Source organism: Macaca mulatta, chromosome 6, assembly GCF_049350105.2.
Source record: "Macaca mulatta isolate MMU2019108-1 chromosome 6, T2T-MMU8v2.0, whole genome shotgun sequence".
Lineage (NCBI taxonomy): Eukaryota > Metazoa > Chordata > Mammalia > Primates > Cercopithecidae > Macaca > Macaca mulatta.
The window spans coordinates 121774475-121799383 of NC_133411.1; the positions used below are offsets into that span (position 1 = coordinate 121774475).

General features: G+C 39.2%; 1 protein-coding gene and 1 long non-coding RNA gene across 16 annotated transcripts in view; one reads left to right on the forward strand and one right to left on the reverse strand.

Annotated features, from left to right (window-relative positions):
* Positions 1–7553, forward strand: part of APC (APC regulator of WNT signaling pathway) — a 142511-nt gene extending 134958 nt beyond the window's left edge. For all 15 annotated transcript variants that reach the window (XM_015140575.3, XM_028849654.2, XM_078005103.1 and 12 more), the window contains one exon: positions 129–7553. In XM_015140575.3, coding sequence (XP_014996061.3) covers positions 129–6702 — 6574 coding nt within the window. In that variant the 3' untranslated portion in view covers positions 6703–7553. The remainder of the gene's footprint in view (positions 1–128) is intronic.
* A 3450-nt stretch (positions 7554–11003) lies between these two features.
* LOC106998897 (uncharacterized) lies at positions 11004–24863 on the reverse strand. Its single transcript, XR_001445476.3, has 4 exons — positions 24832–24863; positions 21196–21351; positions 18329–19331; positions 11004–12112 (listed from the first exon to the last, which is right to left on the reverse strand). It is a non-coding gene; the product is annotated as an uncharacterized LOC106998897 (long non-coding RNA).
* Positions 24864–24909: the final 46 nt, after the last annotated feature.

A 24909-nucleotide genomic window follows, 5' to 3' on the forward strand; every position in this document is an offset into this window, starting at 1 on the left:
GTGGAATACTTGGAATTTATAGGATAATTGGTATAATCATATTATGCCTATTGTTTTCTATCGTTTTATTTGTTGTTACTGGATACACATTTTGACCTTAATTTTATGATCTCTTGATTTTATTTCAGGCAAATTCTAAGAGAGAACAACTGTCTACAGACTTTATTACAACACTTAAAATCTCATAGTTTGACAATAGTCAGTAATGCTTGTGGAACTTTGTGGAATCTCTCAGCAAGAAATCCTAAAGACCAGGAAGCATTATGGGACATGGGGGCAGTTAGCATGCTCAAGAACCTCATTCATTCAAAGCACAAAATGATTGCTATGGGAAGTGCTGCAGCTTTAAGGAATCTCATGGCAAATAGGCCTGCGAAGTACAAGGATGCCAATATTATGTCTCCTGGCTCAAGCTTGCCATCTCTTCATGTTAGGAAACAAAAAGCCCTAGAAGCAGAATTAGATGCTCAGCATTTGTCAGAAACTTTTGACAATATAGACAATTTAAGTCCCAAGGCATCTCATCGTAGTAAGCAAAGACACAAGCAAAGTCTCTATGGTGATTATGTTTTTGACACCAATCGACATGAAGATAATAGGTCAGACAATTTTAATGCTGGCAACATGACTGTCCTTTCACCATATTTGAATACTACAGTGTTACCCAGCTCCTCTTCATCAAGAGGAAGCTTAGATAGTTCTCGTTCTGAAAAAGATAGAAGTTTGGAGAGAGAACGAGGAATTGGTCTAGGCAACTACCATCCAGCAACAGAAAATCCAGGAACCTCTTCAAAGCGAGGTTTGCAGATCTCCACCACTGCAGCCCAGATTGCCAAAGTCATGGAAGAAGTGTCAGCCATTCATACCTCTCAGGAAGACAGGAGTTCTGGGTCTACCACTGAATTACATTGTGTGACAGATGAGAGAAATGCACTTAGGAGAAGCTCTGCTGCCCATACACATTCAAACACTTACAATTTCACTAAGTCAGAAAATTCAAATAGGACATGTTCTATGCCTTATGCCAAATTAGAATACAAGAGATCTTCAAATGATAGTTTAAATAGTGTCAGTAGTAGTGATGGTTATGGTAAAAGAGGTCAGATGAAACCGTCAATTGAATCCTATTCTGAAGATGATGAAAGTAAGTTTTGCAGTTATGGTCAATACCCAGCCGACCTAGCCCATAAAATACATAGTGCAAATCATATGGATGATAATGATGGAGAACTAGATACACCAATAAATTATAGTCTTAAATATTCAGATGAGCAGTTGAACTCTGGAAGGCAAAGTCCTTCACAGAATGAAAGATGGGCAAGACCCAAACACATAATAGAAGATGAAATAAAACAAAGTGAGCAAAGACAATCAAGGAGTCAAAGTACAACTTATCCTGTTTATACTGAGAGCACTGATGATAAACACCTCAAGTTCCAACCACATTTTGGACAGCAGGAATGTGTTTCTCCATACAGGTCACGGGGAGCCAACGGTTCAGAAACAAATCGAGTGGGTTCTAATCATGGAATTAATCAAAATGTAAGCCAGTCTTTGTGTCAAGAAGATGACTATGAAGATGATAAGCCTACCAACTATAGTGAACGTTACTCTGAAGAAGAACAGCATGAAGAAGAAGAGAGACCAACAAATTATAGCATAAAATACAATGAAGAGAAACATCATGTGGATCAGCCTATTGATTATAGTTTAAAATATGCCACAGATATTCCTTCGTCACAGAAACAGTCATTTTCATTCTCAAAGAGTTCATCTGGACAAAGCACTAAAACTGAACATATCTCTTCAAGCAGTGAGAATACGTCCACACCTTCATCTAATGCCAAGAGGCAGAATCAGCTCCATCCAAGTTCGGCACAGAGTAGAAGTGGTCAGACTCAAAAGGCTGCCACTTGCAAAGTTTCTTCTATTAACCAAGAAACAATACAGACTTATTGTGTAGAAGATACTCCAATATGTTTTTCAAGATGTAGTTCATTATCATCTTTGTCATCAGCTGAAGATGAAATAGGATGTGATCAGACGACACAGGAAGCAGATTCTGCTAATACCCTGCAAATAGCAGAAATAAAAGACAAGATTGGAACTAGGTCAACTGAAGACCCTGTAAGCGAAGTTCCAGCAGTGTCGCAGCACACTAGAACCAAATCCAGCAGACTGCAGGGTTCTAGTTTATCTTCAGAATCAACCAGGCACAAAGCTGTTGAATTTTCTTCAGGAGCAAAATCTCCCTCCAAAAGCGGTGCTCAGACACCCAAAAGTCCACCTGAACACTATGTTCAGGAGACTCCACTTATGTTTAGCAGATGTACTTCCGTCAGTTCACTTGATAGTTTTGAGAGTCGTTCGATTGCCAGCTCCGTTCAGAGTGAACCATGCAGTGGAATGGTAAGTGGCATTATAAGCCCCAGTGATCTTCCAGATAGCCCTGGACAAACCATGCCACCAAGCAGAAGTAAAACCCCTCCACCACCTCCTCAAACAGCCCAAACCAAGCGAGAAGTACCTAAAAATAAAACACCTACTGCCGAAAAGAGAGAGAGTGGACCTAAGCAAGCTGCAGTAAATGCTGCAGTTCAGAGGGTCCAGGTTCTTCCAGATGCTGATACTTTATTACACTTTGCCACGGAAAGTACTCCAGATGGATTTTCTTGTTCATCTAGCCTGAGTGCTCTGAGCCTTGATGAGCCATTTATACAGAAAGATGTGGAATTAAGAATAATGCCTCCAGTTCAGGAAAATGACAATGGGAATGAAACAGAATCAGAGCAACCTAAAGAATCAAATGAAAACCAAGAGAAAGAGGCAGAAAAAACTATTGATTCTGAAAAGGACCTATTAGATGATTCAGATGATGATGATATTGAAATACTGGAAGAATGTATTATTTCTGCCATGCCAACAAAGTCATCACGTAAAGCAAAAAAGCCAGCCCAGACTGCTTCAAAATTACCTCCACCTGTGGCAAGGAAACCAAGTCAGCTGCCTGTGTACAAACTTCTACCATCACAAAACAGGTTGCAACCCCAAAAGCATGTTAGTTTTACACCGGGAGATGATATGCCACGAGTATATTGTGTAGAAGGGACACCTATAAACTTTTCCACAGCTACATCTCTAAGTGATCTAACAATAGAATCCCCTCCAAATGAGTTAGCTGCTGGAGAAGGAGTTAGAGCAGGGGCACAGTCAGGTGAATTTGAAAAACGAGATACCATTCCTACAGAAGGCAGAAGTACAGATGAGGCTCAAGGAGGAAAAACCTCATCTGTAACCATACCTGAATTGGATGACAATAAAGCAGAGGAAGGTGATATTCTTGCAGAATGCATTAATTCTGCTATGCCCAAAGGGAAAAGTCACAAGCCTTTCCGTGTGAAAAAGATAATGGACCAGGTCCAGCAAGCATCTGCATCCTCTTCTGCAACCAACAAAAATCAGTTAGATGGTAAGAAAAAGAAACCAACTTCACCAGTAAAACCTATACCACAAAATACTGAATATCGGACACGTATAAGAAAAAATGCAGACTCAAAAAATAATTTAAATGCTGAGAGAGTTTTCTCAGACAACAAAGATTCAAAGAAACAGAATTTGAAAAATAATTCCAAGGACTTCAATGATAAGCTCCCAAATAATGAAGATAGAGTCAGAGGAAGTTTTGCTTTTGATTCACCTCATCATTACACACCTATTGAAGGAACTCCTTACTGTTTTTCACGAAATGATTCTTTGAGTTCTCTAGATTTTGATGATGATGATGTTGACCTTTCCAGGGAAAAGGCTGAATTAAGAAAGGCGAAAGAAAATAAGGAATCAGAAGCTAAAGTTACCAGCCACACAGAACTAACCTCCAACCAACAATCAGCTAGTAAGACACAAGCTATTGCAAAGCATCCAATAAATCGAGGTCAGCTTAAACCCATACTGCAGAAGCAATCCACTTTTCCCCAGTCATCCAAAGACATACCAGACAGAGGGGCAGCAACTGATGAAAAATTACAGAATTTTGCTATTGAAAATACTCCAGTTTGCTTTTCTCATAATTCTTCTCTGAGTTCTCTCAGTGACATTGACCAAGAAAACAACAACAATAAAGAAAATGAACCTATCAAAGAGACTGAGCCCCCTGATTCACAGGGAGAACCAAGTAAACCTCAAGCATCAGGCTATGCTCCAAAATCGTTTCATGTTGAAGATACCCCAGTTTGTTTCTCAAGAAACAGTTCTCTCAGTTCTCTTAGTATTGACTCTGAAGATGACCTGTTGCAGGAATGTATAAGCTCCGCAATGCCAAAAAAGAAAAAGCCTTCAAGACTTAAGGGTGATAATGAAAAACATAGTCCCAGAAATATGGGTGGCATGTTAGCTGAAGATCTGACACTTGATTTAAAAGATATACAGAGACCAGATTCAGAACATGGTTTATCCCCTGATTCAGAAAATTTTGATTGGAAAGCTATTCAGGAAGGTGCAAATTCCATAGTAAGTAGTTTACATCAAGCTGCTGCTGCTGCATGTTTATCTAGACAAGCTTCATCTGATTCAGATTCCATCCTTTCCCTGAAATCAGGAATCTCTCTGGGATCACCATTTCATCTTACACCTGACCAAGAAGAAAAACCCTTTACAAGTAATAAAGGCCCACGAATTCTAAAACCAGGGGAGAAAAGTACATTGGAAACTAAAAAGATAGAATCTGAAAGTAAAGGAATCAAAGGAGGAAAAAAAGTTTATAAAAGTTTGATTACTGGAAAAGTTCGATCTAATTCAGAAATTTCAGGCCAAATGAAACAGCCCCTTCAAGCAAACATGCCTTCAATCTCTCGAGGCAGGACAATGATTCATATTCCAGGAGTTCGAAATAGCTCCTCAAGTACAAGTCCTGTTTCTAAAAAAGGCCCACCCCTTAAGACTCCAGCCTCCAAAAGCCCTAGTGAAGGTCAAACGGCCACCACTTCTCCTAGAGGAGCCAAGCCATCTGTGAAATCAGAATTAAGCCCTGTTGCCAGGCAGACATCTCAAATAGGTGGGTCAAGTAAAGCACCTTCTAGATCAGGATCTAGAGATTCGACCCCTTCAAGACCTGCCCAGCAACCATTAAGTAGACCTATACAGTCTCCTGGCCGAAACTCAATTTCCCCTGGTAGAAATGGAATAAGTCCTCCTAACAAATTATCTCAGCTTCCAAGGACATCATCTCCTAGTACTGCTTCAACTAAGTCCTCAGGTTCTGGAAAAATGTCGTATACATCTCCAGGCAGACAGATGAGCCAACAGAACCTTACCAAACAAACAGGTTTATCCAAGAACGCCAGTAGTATTCCAAGAAGTGAGTCTGCCTCCAAAGGACTAAATCAGGTGAATAATGGTAATGGAGCCAATAAAAAGGTAGAGCTTTCTAGAATGTCTTCAACTAAATCAAGTGGAAGTGAATCTGATAGATCAGAAAGACCTGTATTAGTACGCCAGTCAACTTTCATCAAAGAAGCTCCAAGCCCAACCTTAAGAAGAAAATTGGAGGAATCTGCTTCATTTGAATCCCTTTCTCCATCGTCTAGACCGGCTTCTCCCACTAGGTCCCAGGCACAAACTCCAGTTTTAAGTCCTTCCCTTCCTGATATGTCTCTATCCACACATTCATCTGTTCAGGCTGGTGGATGGCGAAAACTACCCCCTAATCTCAGTCCCACTATAGAGTATAATGATGGAAGACCAGCAAAGCGCCATGATATTGCACGGTCTCATTCTGAAAGTCCTTCTAGACTTCCAATCAATAGGTCAGGAACCTGGAAACGTGAGCACAGCAAACATTCATCATCCCTTCCTCGAGTAAGCACTTGGAGAAGAACTGGAAGTTCATCTTCAATTCTTTCTGCTTCATCAGAATCCAGTGAAAAAGCAAAAAGTGAGGATGAAAAACATGTGAACTCTATTTCAGGAACCAAACAAAGTAAAGAAAACCAAGTATCCGCAAAAGGAACATGGAGAAAAATAAAAGAAAATGAAATTTCTCCCACAAATAGTACTTCTCAGACCGTTTCCTCAGGTGCTACAAATGGTGCTGAATCAAAGACTCTAATTTATCAAATGGCACCTGCTGTTTCTAAAACAGAGGATGTTTGGGTAAGAATTGAGGACTGTCCCATTAACAATCCTAGATCTGGAAGATCTCCCACAGGTAATACTCCCCCGGTGATTGACAGTGTTTCAGAAAAGGGAAATCCAAACAAAGATTCAAAAGATAATCAGGCAAAACAAAATGTGGGTAATGGCAGTGTTCCCATGCGTACCGTGGGTTTGGAAAATCGCCTGAACTCCTTTATTCAGGTAGATGCCCCTGACCAGAAAGGAACTGAGACAAAACCAGGACAAAATAATCCTGTCCCTGTATCAGAGACTAATGAAAGTTCTATAGTGGAACGTACCCCATTCAGTTCTAGCAGCTCAAGCAAACACAGTTCACCTAGTGGGACTGTTGCTGCCAGAGTGACTCCTTTTAATTACAACCCAAGCCCTAGGAAAAGCAGCGCAGATAGCACTTCAGCTCGGCCGTCTCAGATCCCAACTCCAGTGAATAACAACACAAAGAAGCGAGATTCAAAAACTGACAGCACAGAATCCAGTGGAACCCAAAGTCCTAAGCGTCATTCTGGGTCTTACCTTGTGACATCCGTTTAAAAGAGCAGAAGAATGAAACTAAGAAAATTATATGTTAATTACAACTACTATATAGACATTTTGTTTCAAATGAAACTTTAAAAGACTGAAAAATTTTGTAAATAGGTTTGATTCTTGTTAGAGGGTTTTTGTTCTGGAAGCCATATTTGATAGTATACTTTGTCTTCACTGGTCTTATTTTGGGAGGCACACTTGATGGTTAGGAAAAAAATAGTAAAGCCAAGTATGTTTGTACAGTATGTTTTACATGTATTTAAGTAGCATCCCATCCCAACTTCCTTTAATTATTGCTTGTCTAAAAATAACACTACAGATAGAAAATATGATATATTGCTGTTATCAATCATTTCTAGATTATAAACTGACTAAACTTACATCAGGGAAAAATTGGTATTTATGCAAAAAAAGAAAATGTTTTTGTCCTTGTGAGTCCATCTAACATCATAATTAATCATGTGGCTGTGAAATTCACAGTAATATGGTTCCCGATGAACAAGTTTACCCAGCCTGCTTTGCTTTACTGCATGAATGAAACTGACGGTTCAATTTCAGAAGTAATGATTAACAGTTATGTGGTCACATGATGTGCATAGAGATAGCTACAGTGTAATAATTTACACTATTTTGTGCTCAAAACAAAACAAAAATCTGTGTAACTGTAAAACATTGAATGAAACTATTTTACCTGAACTAGATTTTATCTGAAAGTAGGTAGAATTTTTGCTATGCTGTAATTTGTTGTATATTCTGGTATTTGAGGTGAGATGGCTGCTCTTTTATTAATGAGACATGAATTGTGTCTCAACAGAAACTAAATGAACATTTCAGAATAAATTATTGCTGTATGTAAACTATTACTGAAATTGGTATTTGTTTGAAGGGTCTTGTTTCACACTTGTATTAATAATTGTTTAAAAGGCCTCTTTTAAAAGCTTATATAAATTTTTTTCTTCAGATTCTATGCATTAAGAGTAAAATTCCTCTTACTGTAATAAAAATAATTGAAGAAGACTGTTGCCACTTAACCATTCCATGTGTTGGCACTTAGCCATTCCTGAAATTTCTTTTATGTGATTAGCTCATCTTGATTTTTAATATTTTTCCACTTAAACTTTTTTTTCTTACTCCACTGGAGCTCAGTAAAAATAAATTCATATAATAGCAATGTAAACAGCCTAGCATAGACTAAGCATTAAACATAATAGGCCCACATAATTTCCTTTTTCTTAATGTTATAGAATTCTGTAGTTGAAATTGATTATTCTTAGACATTGTAGTCTTTTCGAAGCTTTACAATGTTACTGTCTTGCCCCTTCATCTTGTTGCAACTGGGTCTGACATGAACACTTTTTATCACCCTGTATGTTAGAGCAAAATTTCAGCAGTGAAGTATAATCAGCTGTTTGCCATGTTCAGGAAATTCAAATCACATGGAACTTCAAAGGTAGGTTTAATACCATTAGGATATTCAGAAGTATGTTTTAAAATCCCTGCCTGTTAAGGAAACTTTGTTTTTGGTGGGTACAGTTCTGGGGTACATGTTAAGTGCCCCCTTGTACAATGGAGGGAAGTCCTCCTTCCTGAAGGAAAATTAACTGACACTTATTAACTAAGATAATTTACTTAATATATCTTCCTTGGTTTGTTCTAAAAGATCAAAGGGTGACTGTGATGATACATGCACACATATTTGTTGAATAAATGAAAATTTATTTTTAGTGATAGGATTCATACACTATTTGGGGAGGGAAAACCTTTTTAAGCATTGTGGGGCACTCAGAAGAGGAGATAAAAGAGGAGTAAACACACCTACCTGGTGCCTTGAAAATCACATTAAGTAGTTAATTATCTACCCCTTACCTGTGTTTATAACTTCCAGGTAATGAGAATGATTTTTTTAAAGCTAAAATGCCAGTAAATAAAGTGCTATGACTTGAGCTAAGGTATTTGACTCCAATGCCTGTACTGTGTCTACTGCACCACTTTGTAAACACTTCAATTTACTATCTTTGAAATGATTGACATTTACATTTTTGCCAAATGTTATCTGAAATTGTCTATGAATACAATCTATTTCTGTTGTTCTCCAAAGCTTCCATAAACAATGGAGATACATGCATATAGGTCATATTTGTTTCCTTTCATTTTCTGACTTTCTATTTCTAACTTTCTGAATTATTGCTTGCCAGTTTTTGCAAACCACTTCAAGTACTTCTATGGAAAGAGATGGGATGTTAGTCAATTAGATAAAATTGCCTTTTAATTCAAATAAGAAAATACAAATGTTGAAAATGAAGAGTTCATTCCACATGCCAGAAAAGTGGAATTTTTGTAGGCAACACTGACTGGGAGAAGGGCCAGTCTACACTACCCATTGAAGTAAAGATTGCTGGATGAGGCCCTCTATTGGAGATAGTGGTTCTGAATTAGTAAAGGGGCAAGTCTCAATTCTAATTATAGATGTTCACAGGGTGCTGCTATAATCGATAGCAGGCCAAATATTCCCAATTTATGCTTGTCTACAAATGGCATACTAAGTCCAGTGTTGGGAATTAGTCAAGAGTTATGATGCCTGTTTAGAGAGGAGTGGGGGAGGGAGAGTTACCTATCGTAAGGCACTTCAAAGGAGTGCGTTGGGATCACCAGGAGTGCTTACCAAGACATAGCTGGGCCATACCCCCAGTTTGATTCAGGAGGTTTGGAATGGGGCCCAAGAACGTGCATATCTAACAAGTTGGAAGGTGAGGCTAATGCTGCTGGTCTGGAGACCACACTTTGAGAATTACTGCCCTAAGTTATCACAGTGAGGCTCCTTGAGTGATTTGCCTTCAGCTCTAGCGATTCCTCCCAGTAACTGGACCTTTAATCTGACAAAGTATGCCAACAGATAAACTCTGCTTCCCCTAGGCACAAAATTCAGTATTGAGCCATCCAATCTGATAACGCTTATCTCAACTCCTGACAGCAGACAAACTTAATCAGACATGAATGAACAAGTAATTTTAAAGACAATGATTATATCTGAAGGCTCAGTTAATGTTCCCTTTGAGACTTATAAAAAGCAATAACTTCAGCAAAGATCTAATTTGAATTTTCAGTAAGATTAAAAGAGACTATGAAATGGGAACTTTAAAATGAGAAAAGGTTGATTTCAGATGAAAATGTATCCAGTTTTTTAATATACAGTGGAAGTGATCAATAAGCAATTAACAGATTGATATTTAAGGACAACTTTACAAATTACCAGGGTAATGAAAAGGACATAATCAAAGATAAGCCCCATAAGAATCAAATAGCACTGTAAGTACAGTAAAATGTTTCTTAATTAAAATATGGATCATGTTGCCACAAGGTTAATTACATGAAAGGATGAATTTTGCGGAGGATGGGAGCCAGGTGCACAATATCTGAATATATGTTATCACAGGGTTTCTTGGAATCTAAGGAAAAAAGCAGTGCACCAGAAATGCAAAAAGTAAATTGCCCATAGCTAAAGAAACATCTGAATAGTCAGATCATTAAAATTTATGAAATAATTATTTTTCAAAAGTCAACGTGGCTGAAAGTGTATTTTTTTCCTTTCTAATAAGCATATTTTCCTCATATTACGCAGACTTAAAATTTAAAAATTACTTTGTAATGTTGAAACCTATAGATTATGGCTCCTGTAAACCCCAGGTCATTTTTCTGCCATTCTTATAACTCTGTCTATGATCTATAAAAGTATATTCTGCTTTTTGTTAGGCCATTGATGCTTTTTTCAACTTGTACGTTCTATGTATATAATATTGTTTTTGGTGCTAAATACACTTTCTTTTCTCTGATATTCAGGATAATTCTTTCTCTACATTGTGACTATCCACTTATTTTCTTTAAGTAATACGGTTTTTTAATTAAAAATATTCAACATAATGTATGCAATTGAATATAAAGCAACATTAGTGAGAAATAACTGTTGAAAGAAATGCCAAACATTAACTGCCCTACCTACACCACCTTTTGGAATCCAAACCCTTAGCCTCATTGATTGGTCACTGAACTACGTAAACAGTCTTTCTCCCTGACCTTTGTACCAGAGTTATATCTGACCTGGAGGAGACTCATCATCAGCTGGTCAGTGACCAAAGACTTGTATAGCCCTGCTTGGAAAGAAAAAAACGATTAGACCAATCAATTTGAAATAAGAGTCACAAAGGAAATTTCTGGCTGGTTCTTTTTTTTTTTTTTTTTTTTTTTTTTTGGATTTTTAAAAAAATTTTATTTTGTGGTAACATTTAAGATTACATCTACCCTCCTAACAATTTTATTTTATTTTTTTCTTTTTATTTATTTATTTATTTATTATTATACTTTAAGTTCTAGGGTACATGTGCATAACGTGCAGGTTTGTTACATATGTATACTTGTGCCATGTTGGTGTGCTGCACCCATCAACTCGTCAGCACCCATCAACTCGTCATTTACATCAGGTATAACTCCCAATGCAATCCCTCCCCCCTCCCCCCTCCCCATGATAGGCCCCGGTGTGTGATGTTCCCCTTCCCGAGTCCAAGTGATCTCATTGTTCAATTCCCACCTATGAGTGAGAACATGCGGCGTTTGGTTTTCTGTTCTTGTGATAGTTTGCTAAGAATGATGGTTTCCAGCTGCATCCATGTCCCTACAAAGGACACAAACTCATCCTTTTTTATGGCTGCATAGTATTCCATGGTGTATATATGCCACATTTTCTTAATCCAGTCTGTCACTGATGGACATTTGGGTTGATTCCAAGTCTCCAAGTCTTTGCTATTGTGAATAGTGCCGCAATAAACATACGTGTGCATGTGTCTTTATAGCAGCATGATTTATAATCCTTTGGGTATATACCCAGTAATGGGATGGCTGGGTCATATGGTACATCTAGTTCTAGATCCTTGAGGAATCGCCATACTGTTTTCCATAATGGTTGAACTAGTTTACAATCCCACCAACAGTGTAAAAGTGTTTCTATTTCTCCACATCCTCTCCAGCAGCTGTTGTTTCCTGACTTTTTAATGATCGCCATTCTAACTGGTGTGAGATGGTATCTCATTGTGGTTTTGATTTGCATTTCTCTGATGGCCAGTGATGATGAGCATTTTTTCATGTGTCTGTTGGCTGTATGAATGTCTTCTTTTGAGAAATGTCTGTTCATATCCTTTGCCCACTTTTTGATAGGGTTGTTTTTTTCTTGTAAATTTGTTTTGAGTTCTTTGTAGGTTCTGGATATTAGCCCTTTGTCAGATGAGTAGATTGCAAAAATTTTCTCCCATTCTGTAGGTTGCCTGTTCACTCTGATGGTAGTTTCTTTTGCTGTGCAGAAGCTCTTTAGTTTAATTAGATCCCATTTGTCAATTTTGGCTTTTGCTGTCTGGCTGGTTCTTGAGTGCTGGAACGAAAGAGCATGCACAGTTAAGGCTCAAATTACCATGACTGGCATCGTGAAGCTTAAACTAAGAGGAAGCCACCTAGTGGAGAAAGAGGTAAAGGGAACAGATACTGGGAGGACAAAGTGAGAGACAAGAATCACAAGCTCAAGGCCAGCCTGGGCAACAAAGCAAAACCCTGTCTCTACAAAAACAAATAAACAAACAAATAAATAAATAAATAAAAATAGGGCCTGATGGTGCATACCTGTAGTGCCAGCTACACAGAGACTGAGGCAGAAGGATAGCTTGAGGCCATCAGTTGAAGACCACAGTGAGCTGTAAGCACTCCAGCCTGGGTGACAAAGCAAGACACCGTCTCTAAGAAAAACAAAAAAACGGGGTCTGGCTCACTCCTGCAGTCCCAGCACTTTAGGATTGCTTGAGCCGGGGAGTTTAAGACCAACCTAGGGGTACCATAGTGAGACCTCGTCTCTACAAAAAATTAAAAATTAGCTGGGCATGGTGCTCCACGCCTGTAGTCCCTGCTACTCAGGAGGCTGACACTGCACTCCAGCCTTGGTGACAAAATGAGACCCTGTCTCAAAAAAAGAGCCCCCAGCTCCTGGAGTCACTCAGTTCCTGACATTTTTGAGACCTTATTCTACTTTTCCCGGTTTGGGAAGCAATTGTGAATCTCTCACCCCTCTTTGTTCCTGAAGTAACAAAACTAACAGAAAACCATATTTAGACATACAGTAAGTTTTAAAATTTCCAAGATAAGACTTTATAAAAACATCAGAGGGGCCGGGCGCGGTGGCTCACACCTGTAATCCCAACAGTTTGGGAGGCCGAGGCAGGTGGATCACGAGATCAAGAGATCGAGACCATCCTGGCTAGCGTGGCGAAAGCCTGTCTCTACTAAAAATACAAAAATTAGACGGGTGTGGTGGCGCGCGCCTGTAGTCCCACCTACTCAGAAGGCTGAGGCAGAAGAATCACTTGCACCCGGGAGGCAGAGGTTGCAGTGAGCTAAGATCTCACCACTGCACGGCAGCCTGGGTGACAGAGTGAGGGAGAAAAAAAAAATCAGTGGGAAGAGAAGAATAGGTTGCCATCAAAAAAAAAATTGGCATCAAGTATCTCTGCAGTACTAAATGTCAAAGAACAAAACACCACAAAACAATGAAACACAATACATGCAGCATTTGGAAGGGAACAGAAATATTACCTAAGAATTCTGAAACCAACCATACTAACATTTCGTTTAGCAACCTTTGGGATTCTTGTTAGTTAAAAACAAGACCTCTAAATGACAAGATGTTTATTTAAAGAATATGAGGTAGCTCACAGGATCTGTATGACATGGACTAGAAAAGCAGTCTTAGAAACTACACAGTGGAAACAATATCCAAACCATACTTTGAGGCTACAGTAAAGACCTCGATGCTACCCCTAACTGCTAGAATCCTCTGACACCATGGCCACAAAATAAGATTACATGTGGCACTCACTTCACGCTGCTTGCTTCTGAATTGAAGTCTTGCTTGGGTGGGTGTGGTTGGCAGAGGATGTGTTACATGCCTGTAGCACCTGGGAAAGTTCACTTTTTTGTCTCTCCATTGAGGAGACTGGATTCACAAAAATGAATTTCTCAAATCTATGAGAGACACTGCAAAAGTGCTTGGGAGCCAGAAACCACGACATATTTCTACTACAGTATTCCAGCTGCCCCAGTAATTAAGATAAATGGAAAGGTATTAAGGAAACAGTTTGAGCAACGGAATATTTAAACTTGAATAAATGTATAAATAATTGTCATTAACCTGATAATCTCAACGTGAATGTTTAAATAACTCAAAAGAGAAACAATGAAATGCTTAGTAATTTAAATCATCTTAAATTCAAGATTATCAACCCAAACTGGAAAATAAGGGTTAGAAGGAAAGGAAGAGGTTAAAACACACTGTTTTGAATTTCATGTAGGCAATGTCAATAGATACTGGAAAAAATACAAATTCAATTTTTAAATTTAGTGGTAATGTCAATGTTAAAAAAGCAAACTACTTTTCCCGGTTTGGGGAACACTTGTGAACTTCTAACCCCTTTTTGTTCCTAAAGTAACTTGAAGCTAACAGAAAATCATATTTAAGTAAAATTTTCCCTCCAAATCACTAGCTGAAAGATAACAGCTAAATTAGCCACAGTGAAGCATAAAATGATGGAATAAGAGTAAATAAATGTATTAAACACATAAAATAGCCACTATCAGATTGGATAAAATAAAATCTCCCAACTATATGCCGCTAACAAAACAGTCTAAATGATTCAGAATGGATACAATAAAAAGTACAACCACCTTGCACAGGCAAATGCAAAGAAAACAGTAAAGGCAAATTTATGTCAGTATAGTTCTGGATAAAAGGCCTCAAACATGAAACATGATGACAACATTTGGTACTATAAATTATTTTTCCTTTTGTACAGACTAATTCATCTGTAAAACACTGGCAGCCTCACTGTCACCATGGTTTTTGTTAATTTATCTTTGCATTTGTAATTTTTTGTTGTTGTTTTGGGACAGTCTCACTCTGTTGCCCAGGCTGAAGTGCAGTGGTAGGATCTCAGCTCACTGCAGCCTCCATCTCCCAGGTTCAAGTGATTCTCCTGCCTCAGCCTAGCCTGTAGCTAGGATTACAGGCATCCACCACCATGCCCAGCTAATTTTTTGTATTTTTAGTAGAGATGGGGTTTCGCCATGTTGGTCAGGCTCATCTTGAACCCCTGACCTTAGGTGATCCACCCACCTCGGCCTCCCAAAGTGCTGGGATTACAGGCGTGAGTCACTGTGCCTGGCCTGTAATTTTGTTTCATACATTTGGTACCGAAGAGCAGTTATTTAAAACTACAACTTCTGAACTGGGCATGGTGGCTCTTGCCTGTAATCCTAGCATTTAGGGAAGCCAAGGCAAGAGGATCATTTGAGCCCAGGAGTTCGAGACCAGCCTGGGCAACATAGTGAGACCCCTGTCTCTATTTTTAAAATAACAGCCAGGCACGATGGCTCACAGCTGTAATCCCAGCACTTTGGGAGGCCGAGAGGGGCAGATCACCCGAGTTCGGGAGTTTGAGGCCAGCCTGACCAACATGGAGAAACCCCGTCTCTTCTAAAAATACAAAATTAGCTGGGTGTGATGGCCCATGCCTGTAATCCCAGCTAGTCGGGAGGCTGAGGCAGGAGAATCACTTGAATCCAGGAGGTGGTGGTTGCGGTGAGCCGAGATCACGTCGTTGCACTCCAGCCTGGGCAACAAGAGTGAAACTCTGTCTCAAAAAAAAATAAAATGAAATAAAAATAATAAAACCACAATTTTGTTTTAAAAAGGTGGATTCTGTGAAAGGAAGGTTCTCAGAGGATCCTTGTCTTTAGCTGAGGACCTTTATGAGTTTGAAATCTGTAAAGCCAAGCCTGGAGTGAGTTGGGAGGAGAGTTAGAGAAAATTTAATAAGTTTGCTTAAGATAGGCGAGAATCTGGAATTCGTGGGGTAGTCCAGGAATGACAGGCTGAGGAGGAGAAATGAGAAACAACAAAGGGAAAGAGGAGAAAGCAAAATATGGAGAGGTGAAGGTCCTAGGTGAAGTAATATGGCCGTGATGCAGTGGCTAAAATGACTCAAGAAAGATGTACACTATTTCAGTTGGAACGCTAGGTTCTTTGCAAAATCTCTATTCCAGTGTTAAGGTATTCACTCGTTTTTAATTTTCAGGGTCTTTTCTTTACAATTGTAATTAGCTTCACCATCATAGTAATTATAATTATTTAAATCTAAGTATAAATTAGATTTCAGTATTCAGCACTGTTCTATATTACATGACTTTTATTTTCTTCAATTCTGCATGTTAATTTGGCTTAGCTGGAGTATTTCCTCAAATGATTATTATCTTTTCAGAAAAGCTAAATTAGGGTACTTTCTAAATCCATACTTGTTTTCAAGTTGTTTTATTTTGACCTCGCACAAAGGATAATCTGGGTCACAATTCTGGTCACAATTCTTTTTCCTCAGAACTTTTAGCTTTTAGCATTTACTACTGCTAAGAAGTTCCAGTATCATTCTGGGTTTCTTCCAATATAGATAACTTTTATTTCATACTTGAGTGTTTATAGGGTTTTATTTTAAGCCTTTTAATAAAGAAATTTTACTAGCATAAGTCCAGCTGTTTGTCTTTTTTCCCATAACTCTTTTAATCCTGAATCTTTTCAATCTTGAGCCTTCAAGCAAATGTTCACATGTTCTCTCTTTTACTGTTACTTCCCCTCCATCACTTCTTTTCTCTCACTTTGCTGCATCAGAAATCAAGCCATAACATAAGGAATTTGGACTGGGCGTGGTGGCTCACGCCTGTAATCCCAGCACTTTGGGAGGCCAAGGCAGGTGGAACACGAGGTCAGGAGATCAAGACCATCATGGCCAACATGGTGAAACCCTGTCTCTACCAAAAATACAAAAATTAGCTGGGTGTGGTGGCACATGCCTGTAGTCCCAGCTACTTGGGAGGCTGAGGCAGGAGAATCGCTTGAACCCAGGAGGCAGAGGCTGCAGTGAGCTGAGATCATGCCACTGCCCTCCAGCCTGGATGACAGAGTGAGACTCTATCTCAAAAAAAAGAGTTTGTAGTGGATACTGGGTCCAAATCAACTGTATCTACCAAAATGGCCCTTGTCATCAGAAACTGGGTAGTGCCTAAGTGGGGACTCTACTATCAGGAGTTCTTGATGTCCAGAAGTTGCACTGCATTCTCCTAGACGTGGAAAGAACACCTGTCCTCCACTTTGGTATTAACATTTTCCCATAAGATTACCAAACCAGTACTGTTGGTGTTCAAATGCCTTAAGGTATTTTTAATGAAACAGTTTCATTAAAACAGATTTTACTGATAGCCTATTCTCCTAACTCAAAATATAGACATGAATCCTCCAGGGTTTGGATATGGAACATATACAAATCTTAGTGACAAACACCATGTTGTGCTCTGACAGTTTTCCCCCAGGCGGTGAAAGTTTTGTCATTGGGTCAAGCTGGTGTACATAACTCTTAGTTGTTCTAGGGTAAATTCTCAGTGTTCTGTGGAACTGACTTCTGACAGAATGGTAGAACATATTTCCAAAAATGGCACACTATCTCCCATTCCATGTGCTTTTTTGCAGTACAAATCTATTGCCCCTCCTTTGAATCTGATTTGGTCCTGTGACTAATTTGACCAATAGGATGTGGAGAAAATGATCTTCTGGGACTTCCAAGACCAGGCATTAAAAAAGTCTAGCAGCTTCTACTTTGCCATCTGCAGGAAACTTGTTGAAATTGTAATGAAGACTTTTTTCAGGACTTTGGCAATAGGGGTATTGCAATAGGGGAAAGGGATTAGCAGCTAGAGATTTATAGCCAAAGGGGTAAGTGGATGGAAAATTGCTAAGGGAAGACCTCAAGGATAGGGAGATCCTTGCTAAACTGACTTAACAGGGTTCTTGCTGTAAGCAGGCCAAAGGCTTTTACATCAAAGGTGGGGGATGAGGAATCTGATTAGATTTCAAGGGTAGGGAAGTTCTCACTAAACTTAGCAGGATTCTTGCTAAAACTACATTGGGCTAGACAGGTCAAAGAGAAGACTGGGGCCAAGGTCAAGACCTAGTTGAGAAGAGGATTCAGAGGAGCCTGTTTAAAGTTTGGTCAAGGAGAGAGTCTTTATCAAAGCCCAACCTAACCATATGGAGATGCCACGCCACATGGAGATAGAGATGTCCAACCAGACTTCAGCTGTTCCAGCCATCCCAACTGAGGCAGACATAAGCATAAAGTCATTGTGGACTTTCTAGCCCCAGCAGATGCCACATAAAACAGAGACAAGCTGGTCCTGTTTATCTACCCTACCCAAACTGCACTTTCATGAGCAAATAAATTATTGTTGTTGTTTTAAAACAAAGTTTTAGAGTGCTTTGTTACACAGCAACAGACAAGTGAGACAGGCAGCCATCCCCATTAGTAACCAAATATGCCCAAGCATGCCCTGAATTTCCCGATGGATTCAACTCAAGCTCAGGCCGGGGTGATCCTGCTATGGCTGAATGCATATGAGTCTCATCCTTAGACTTGAGAGCAACTTGAACTAGATTCTTCATGTTAGGCTTTTGAAAGCTTGATTATAATGTGTCTTAATGTGGGTTTTTTTGAGTTAATCTTACCTGGAGTTCATTGAGCTTCCTGGATGTTTATATTAATGTCTTTCATCAAATTCGAGAATTTTTCAGCCATTATTTCTTCAAATATTCTTTCTGTCCTTTCTGTCTCTCTTCTCCTTTTAAAACTCCCACGATTTGTATATTGGTCCACTTGATGGTGTTCCAACAGGTCCCGTAGAATTTGTTTGCTTTTACTATTTTTTTTTTCTTTTGGTTCCTTAGACTTAGTAATTTCTATTATCTTCAAGTTTGCTCATTCTTCTGTCTGTTCAAAACTGCCTCTGAATCCTTCTAGTAATTTTTTCATTTCAGTTACTGTATTTTTTCTCTTTCAGAATTTCTTTTTGTCTTCTTTTTGATTTTCTGTCTCTTTATTGTTATTTCCATTTTGTAAATACACGGTTTCGTCAACTTTCTCCACATTCTCCTTTACTTCTTTGAGCATCCTTAAGGTAGTTGTTTTAAACTCTTTGTCTAGTAGATCTACCATCAGATATTTTTCAGAAATAGTTCCTGTTGATATCTTTTATTTACTTTTTCTCTTTCCCCCCTACTCTGAGATTTACCAATATTTTTTCCCTTTGAATGAGCCTAATTTTCCTGTTTCTTTGTATGCCTTGTGATTTTTTGTTGAAAACTGGACGTCTGAATCCAATGGCACTTGTTTTCAAATGTTATTTTTTATAAAACCATCTTCCTTTTCTTCATATACATGTGCCACTAAATCCAACATATTAACCTTGGTTGAGGCTGCTGGCTGGAGATGGGGTTCACAAAGATAGAGATCAAGGTAAGCAGGAGATGTGGTAACTCTGGAAATCAAACCCCTTCCCTAGGTTTTTTGTTTGTTTAATTGTAGGCTCTCTCTGTGCCAAGGTTCAACATGAAGTGTACACTTGAGGTCTTCTCAGGTTTTTCTGATCCTAGTCTTTTCCTTGGCGTGCATAGTTACTTTCTAATTTTCCTTATATATGCCATTGTTTTTGGATGTTCTAGTCTTTAATGCCTGCCTCCCAAAAGAAAAAAAAAAGAGAGAGAGAGAGAAAAGTTGAGGAGAGACACCAGTCCTTTAAATCCCCTGGAAGTCACTTCAGCTGGAGGGAAGGGGCTTAAACCAATGAGGCGAAGTGCAAAATCCGTGACACTCTGCCTCTTTGTCTGCACTTCTATGATCAGAAGCAGCAATCAATGACCAGTGTACAGATGCCCAGTACTTGGAAGACAGGGTGCTTTTTGCCCACTCTGGGTCCCATAGGCTGCTCCTGGAATGCGTATACAGCTGACTATCACAGGGCTGGGGATGGGCATGGGTAACTGCTACTGTATTAAGAACTGACACTGACCAAAAATAACTCTAATTTACTTTTAAATTCTTTCCCTGGAAGTTGCAAGCCTTCAATAGACTCCATAGTTTCTAAATAATTACATGTCACAGATTCTGCTAATGTAATCATTGTCGTGGTGGGAAGATGGATTCCTGGTTCTTTCTACTCCACAATCTTCTCAGAATACTCTCTCAATTCCTACTCAACTATCTTTGGAAAATTTCTCTTGTTTACCTCGATCTTCTCTTTGTACCTTTGTGAACCCCACCTCCAGCCAGCAGCCTCAATCAAGGTTGATAAGTTGAATTTAGTGGCATGTTTGTATGAAGAAAAGGAAGCCAGTTTGATAAAAAGAAGATTTGAAAACAAGTGCCATAATTCTATAAAGCCCTTTCATCATCTCCACAATTTTTCCATGTACATCTTCATCCTCCTTTAATTTAACCTGCCTTTCCACAAGCATAAACATTTAAAAACTTTATATTTGGCTCAAAATTTCATTGTCAGTGTGGTAACAATATTGCATTCTTTCTCTCTTCCTCACCCCTCCTCTCTACTTGTACATATCTCAGCAATAGTGTGGAGTTTAATAGGAGTGTGGATTTGGCATTGAATGACACTAAAAATATTAGCTCTGTCATTAATTATCTTAGTATATATGAACAAGGAAATGTTACTAGCAATTATAATATTGACCTTTTTGTCTCCAATTACTTAGATGGCTCTACAAAAACAATTCCATGGTAAGTAGGCTACTTGCATGTATTAAGCCTCAGACTACCTCATTCATTTTTTCACTTTTTAATATGTGTATGCGTATCCTAAAGCAAGAAAACTATGTATTTTAAAATTTGGATTCATTTTATCTCTAAATATACTCCTCAATTTTAGGTTATTGCATGACACTGTTTTTGCAGGAATCATATATGCTTTAGAAATAAGTAAACGTTACTTACTTACATCAGGAGCAAGCTTAATTTTGTGCTTAAAAAAAAAAAAAAAAAAAAAAAAACTACAAGGAAGATTGAGAGACATAAATGAGAACATGAAGGAAAGTCAGGGGCTTCCAGTCAGACTAGCTGAGCATCTATATGCTCAGCCATTATTAGCATGAATGGGCTAATTATTTAACCTCACTGAGACTCAAACTTTCATGAAGATTTTTGTTGGTTGAGTTTGGTTTTTCAGTTTGTCTGCTTTTTTATCTGTAAAAGAGAAAATCTATCTCACTTTGCCTGGCTTTTTGAAGCATGTCTTGTAGGTGTGGAATAAACATCCATTATTAAAATAGGAACGAAGGTGGGTTTAGTTGAATGGAGATGCTGAAATACTATTTTGCAATCAATCTAAGTTACGCAAAAATATATAGGCATACCTCAGAGATGTTACAGGTTTGGTTCCAGACCACCACAATAAAGCAAATATCATAATAAATCAAGTCATACAATTTTTTGATTTCTCAGTGCATATAAAAGTTATGTTTACATTATACTGTAGTCTGTCAAGTGTGAAATAGCATTATATCTAGAAAAATAATGTACATACCTTATTTAAAATACTTTATTGCTGAAAATGCTAACAACCATCTGGGCCTTTGGAAAATCATAATCTTTTTGCTGGTGGAAGGTCTTGCCTCGGTGTTGATGTCTGCTGACTGATCAGGATGATGGTTGCTGAAGGTTGGAGTGGTTGTGGCAATTTCTTAAAATGAGACAACAGTGAATTTTGCCACATCAACTGACTCTTTCTTTCACGATAGATTTCTCTGTAGCATGTGATGCTGTTTGGTAGTATTTTACCCACAGTAGAACTTCTTTAAAAATTGGAGTCAGTCCTCTCACACCCTGCCACTGCTGTATCAACTATGTTTATGCTATTCTAAACCTTCTGATGTCATTTCAACAATGATCACAACATATTCACCAGTTGTTTTCATCTCAAGAAACCACTTTCTTTGCCCATTCATAAGAGGCAACTCCTCATCATTCAAGTTTTATCATAATTGTAGCAATTCAGTCCCATCTTCAGTTTCTACTTCTAATTCTAGTTTTCTTGCTATTTCCACCACATCTGCAGTTACTGCCTCCACTAATGTCTTAAAGTCCTCAAAATCATCCCAGAGGGTTGAAATCAACCTCTTCCAAATGCCTGTTCATGTTGATATTTTAACCTCCAATGAATCACAAATGCTCTTAATACCATCTAGAATAGTGAATCATTTTCAGAAGGTTTTCAATTTATCTTGCCCTTATCTATCAGAGGAATCACTATTTGACAGCTATAGTCTTACAAAATGTATTTCTTAATAAGAGATGAAAATAAAAATTACTATTTGATCTACAAACTGCAGAATGGATGATGTGTTATCAGGCATGAAAACATTAATCTCCTTCTAGATCTCCATCAGAGCCTTAAGATGTCTAGAGGTCTAGGTGCATTGTCAATGAGCAGTAATATTTTGAAAGGACTCTTTTTTTTTTTTTTTTTTTTTCTGAGCAACTGATTTAAACAGTGGCCTTAAAAATATTCAGTAAAGGTTGGGGGCGGTGGTTCATGCCTGTAATCCCAGTACTTTGGGAAGCTGAGGGAAGAGGATTTCTTGACCCCGTGAGTTCAAGACCAGCCCAGGCAACATAGCAAGATCTTGTTTCCACTAAAAATAAAAATAAATCAAGCAGGCATGGTGGTGTGAGCCCATAGTCCCAGCTACTCAGGAGGCTTGTGTGGGAGGACTGCTTGAGTGTGGGAGGTCAAGGCTGCAATGAGATGTGATAGGGCCACTGCATGCCAGCCTGGGTAACAGAGCGAGACCTTGTCTCAAAAATAATTCAGTAAAGCATGCTGTAAACAGATGTACTGTCATCCAGGCTTTGTTGTTCCATTTAAAGAACACAGGCAGAGTTGATTTAGCATCATTCTTAGGGGCTGTAGGATTTTCGGTATAGTAAATATCCATTAGCTTCAACTTAAAGTCACCAACTGCATTACTCCCTAACAAGACAATCAGCCTGTCCTCAGCAGCTCTGAAGCCAGGCACTGACTTCTATTAAAGAGACAAGGATTTTGAGTGCTACTTCCTAGAAGGTATCTTTTCCCAACAGAAGGCTGTTTTGTCTACATTGAAAAATCTGTTCAGTGTAGCCACTAAATGGGGCAGCTTTGAAGCCAGACATTGACTTCTTCTCTCAGAGAGACAAGGATTTTGGGTGCTACGTCCTAGACGGCATCTTTTTCCCATAGAAGGCTGTTTTGTCTACATTGAAAAACCTGTTGTTTAGTGTAGCCACTAAATAATATTAGGTAATCATTGATCATCATCAATGATATTAGCTACATTTTCTGGATAACTTGCTGCAGCTTCTCTATCAGCACTTGCTGCTTCACCTTGCACTTTCATGTTATATGTTATGGAGATGGATACTTTCTTAAATCTCCTGAACCACCCTCTACTAGCTTCCCACTTCTGAAGCTTACTAACCTTTCTCAGCCTTCATAGAATTGAAGGGAGTTAGGGCCTTGCTCGGATTAGGCTTCGGGTTAAAGGAATGTTGTGGCTGGTTGGATCTTCTGTCCAAACACCTAAAACTTTCTCCATATCAGCAATAAAGTTTTGCTTTCTGATCATCTGTGTGTTTATTGAAGTAATTTCCTTTTAATTCCTTCAAGAATTTTGTCTTTGTATTTACAACTTGGCTGTTAGGTGCCAAGAGGCCTAGCTTTCAGCCCATCTTGGCTTACACATGCCTTCCTCACTAAGCTTAATCGTTTCCATCTTTTGACTGAAAGTGAGACATGTGACTCTTCCTTTCACTTTAACACTTAGAGGCCATTGTAGGGTTATTAATTGGCCTAATTTCAACATTGTTGTGTCTCAGGGAATAGGGACTGCAGGAAAGAGAGAGAGATGGGAAATGGCCAGTTGGTCAAACAGTTAAAACAAAGACAACGTTTATCCATTAAGTTCCCCTATCTTAGCTGGGCATGGTTCATGGTGCCCCAAAACTTATTATTATTATTTTTTGAGACAGAGTCCTGCACTGTCGCCAGGCTGGAGTGCAGTGGCGCGATCTTGGCTTACTGCAACCTCCACCTCCAGGGTTCAAGCGATTCCCCTGCCTCCCAGGTAGCTGGGACTACAGGCCTGCGCCACCATGCCCGGCTTATTTTTTGTATATTAGTAGAGATGGGGTTTCACCATGTTAGCCAAGAAGGTGTCTATCTCCCGACCTCATGATCACCTGCCTTAGCCTCCCAAAGTGCTGGGATTACAGGCGTGAGCCACCGCGCCCGGCCTTAAAACTATTACAATAGTAACAGCAAACATCACTGATTACCGATCACCGTAACAGAAATAATGAAAAGGTTTGAAATATTGCAAGAATTACCATATGTGACACAAAGTGTATGCTGCTGGAAAAACCGGCACCAAGAGACTTCCTCTGGCGGATTTGCCAAAAACCTTCCATTTGTAAAAAGGCTGTATCTACTCGTGGCAGCAAAGCGAAGTGCAATAATGAAGTATGCCTGTAGTGATGGCACACAGTATCCTTCAGAAGTTTTAAAAGGTGAATAGTTTTGTTTTGTTTTCCCGAGACGGAGTCTTGCTCTGTTACCCAGGCTGGAGTGCAGTGGTGTGATCTCAGCTCACTGCAACCTCCAACTCCCGGGTTCAAGTGATTCTCCCGACTCAGCCTCCCTAGTAGCTGGGATTACAGGTGTGCCACCACACTCCGCTAGTTTTTGCATTTTTAGTAGAGACGGGGTTTCACCACGTTGGCCAGGCTGCTCTCGAACTCCTGACCTTACGATCCGCCTGCCTCAGTCTCCCAAAGTGCTGGGATTACAGGCGTGAGCCACCGCACCCGGCCTAACACACAGCTCACTGAAGTTTCTAACACACAGCACACTGAAACACAACGTCTATAACTTTGCTAGTTCTACCACTATAAAAATCCATTTTGCCAAATTGAAAGCAAGCTCTAGGGCCCACGAACGGATAAAAATTAAACATAAGGAATATTTCCTTGCCTGCTCTAACATCCTGAACCAAACAGATTCCCCTCGTTGCACAGTCTTCGCCCCTTAACAGAGGGTAGCTAGTATCACCCATACTTGCTGAAAAACTGGAAAGGAGGGAAGGTCGAAGTTAAACCCATTTCAGCGGCCGTGCATGCGCCCTACCTGGTCTCCCCAGCGAGATTTGGGAAAGCAATGAGAAGCTTTCATGATCCTCTCGCGAGAGGGAAGTCTTCGCGCCAC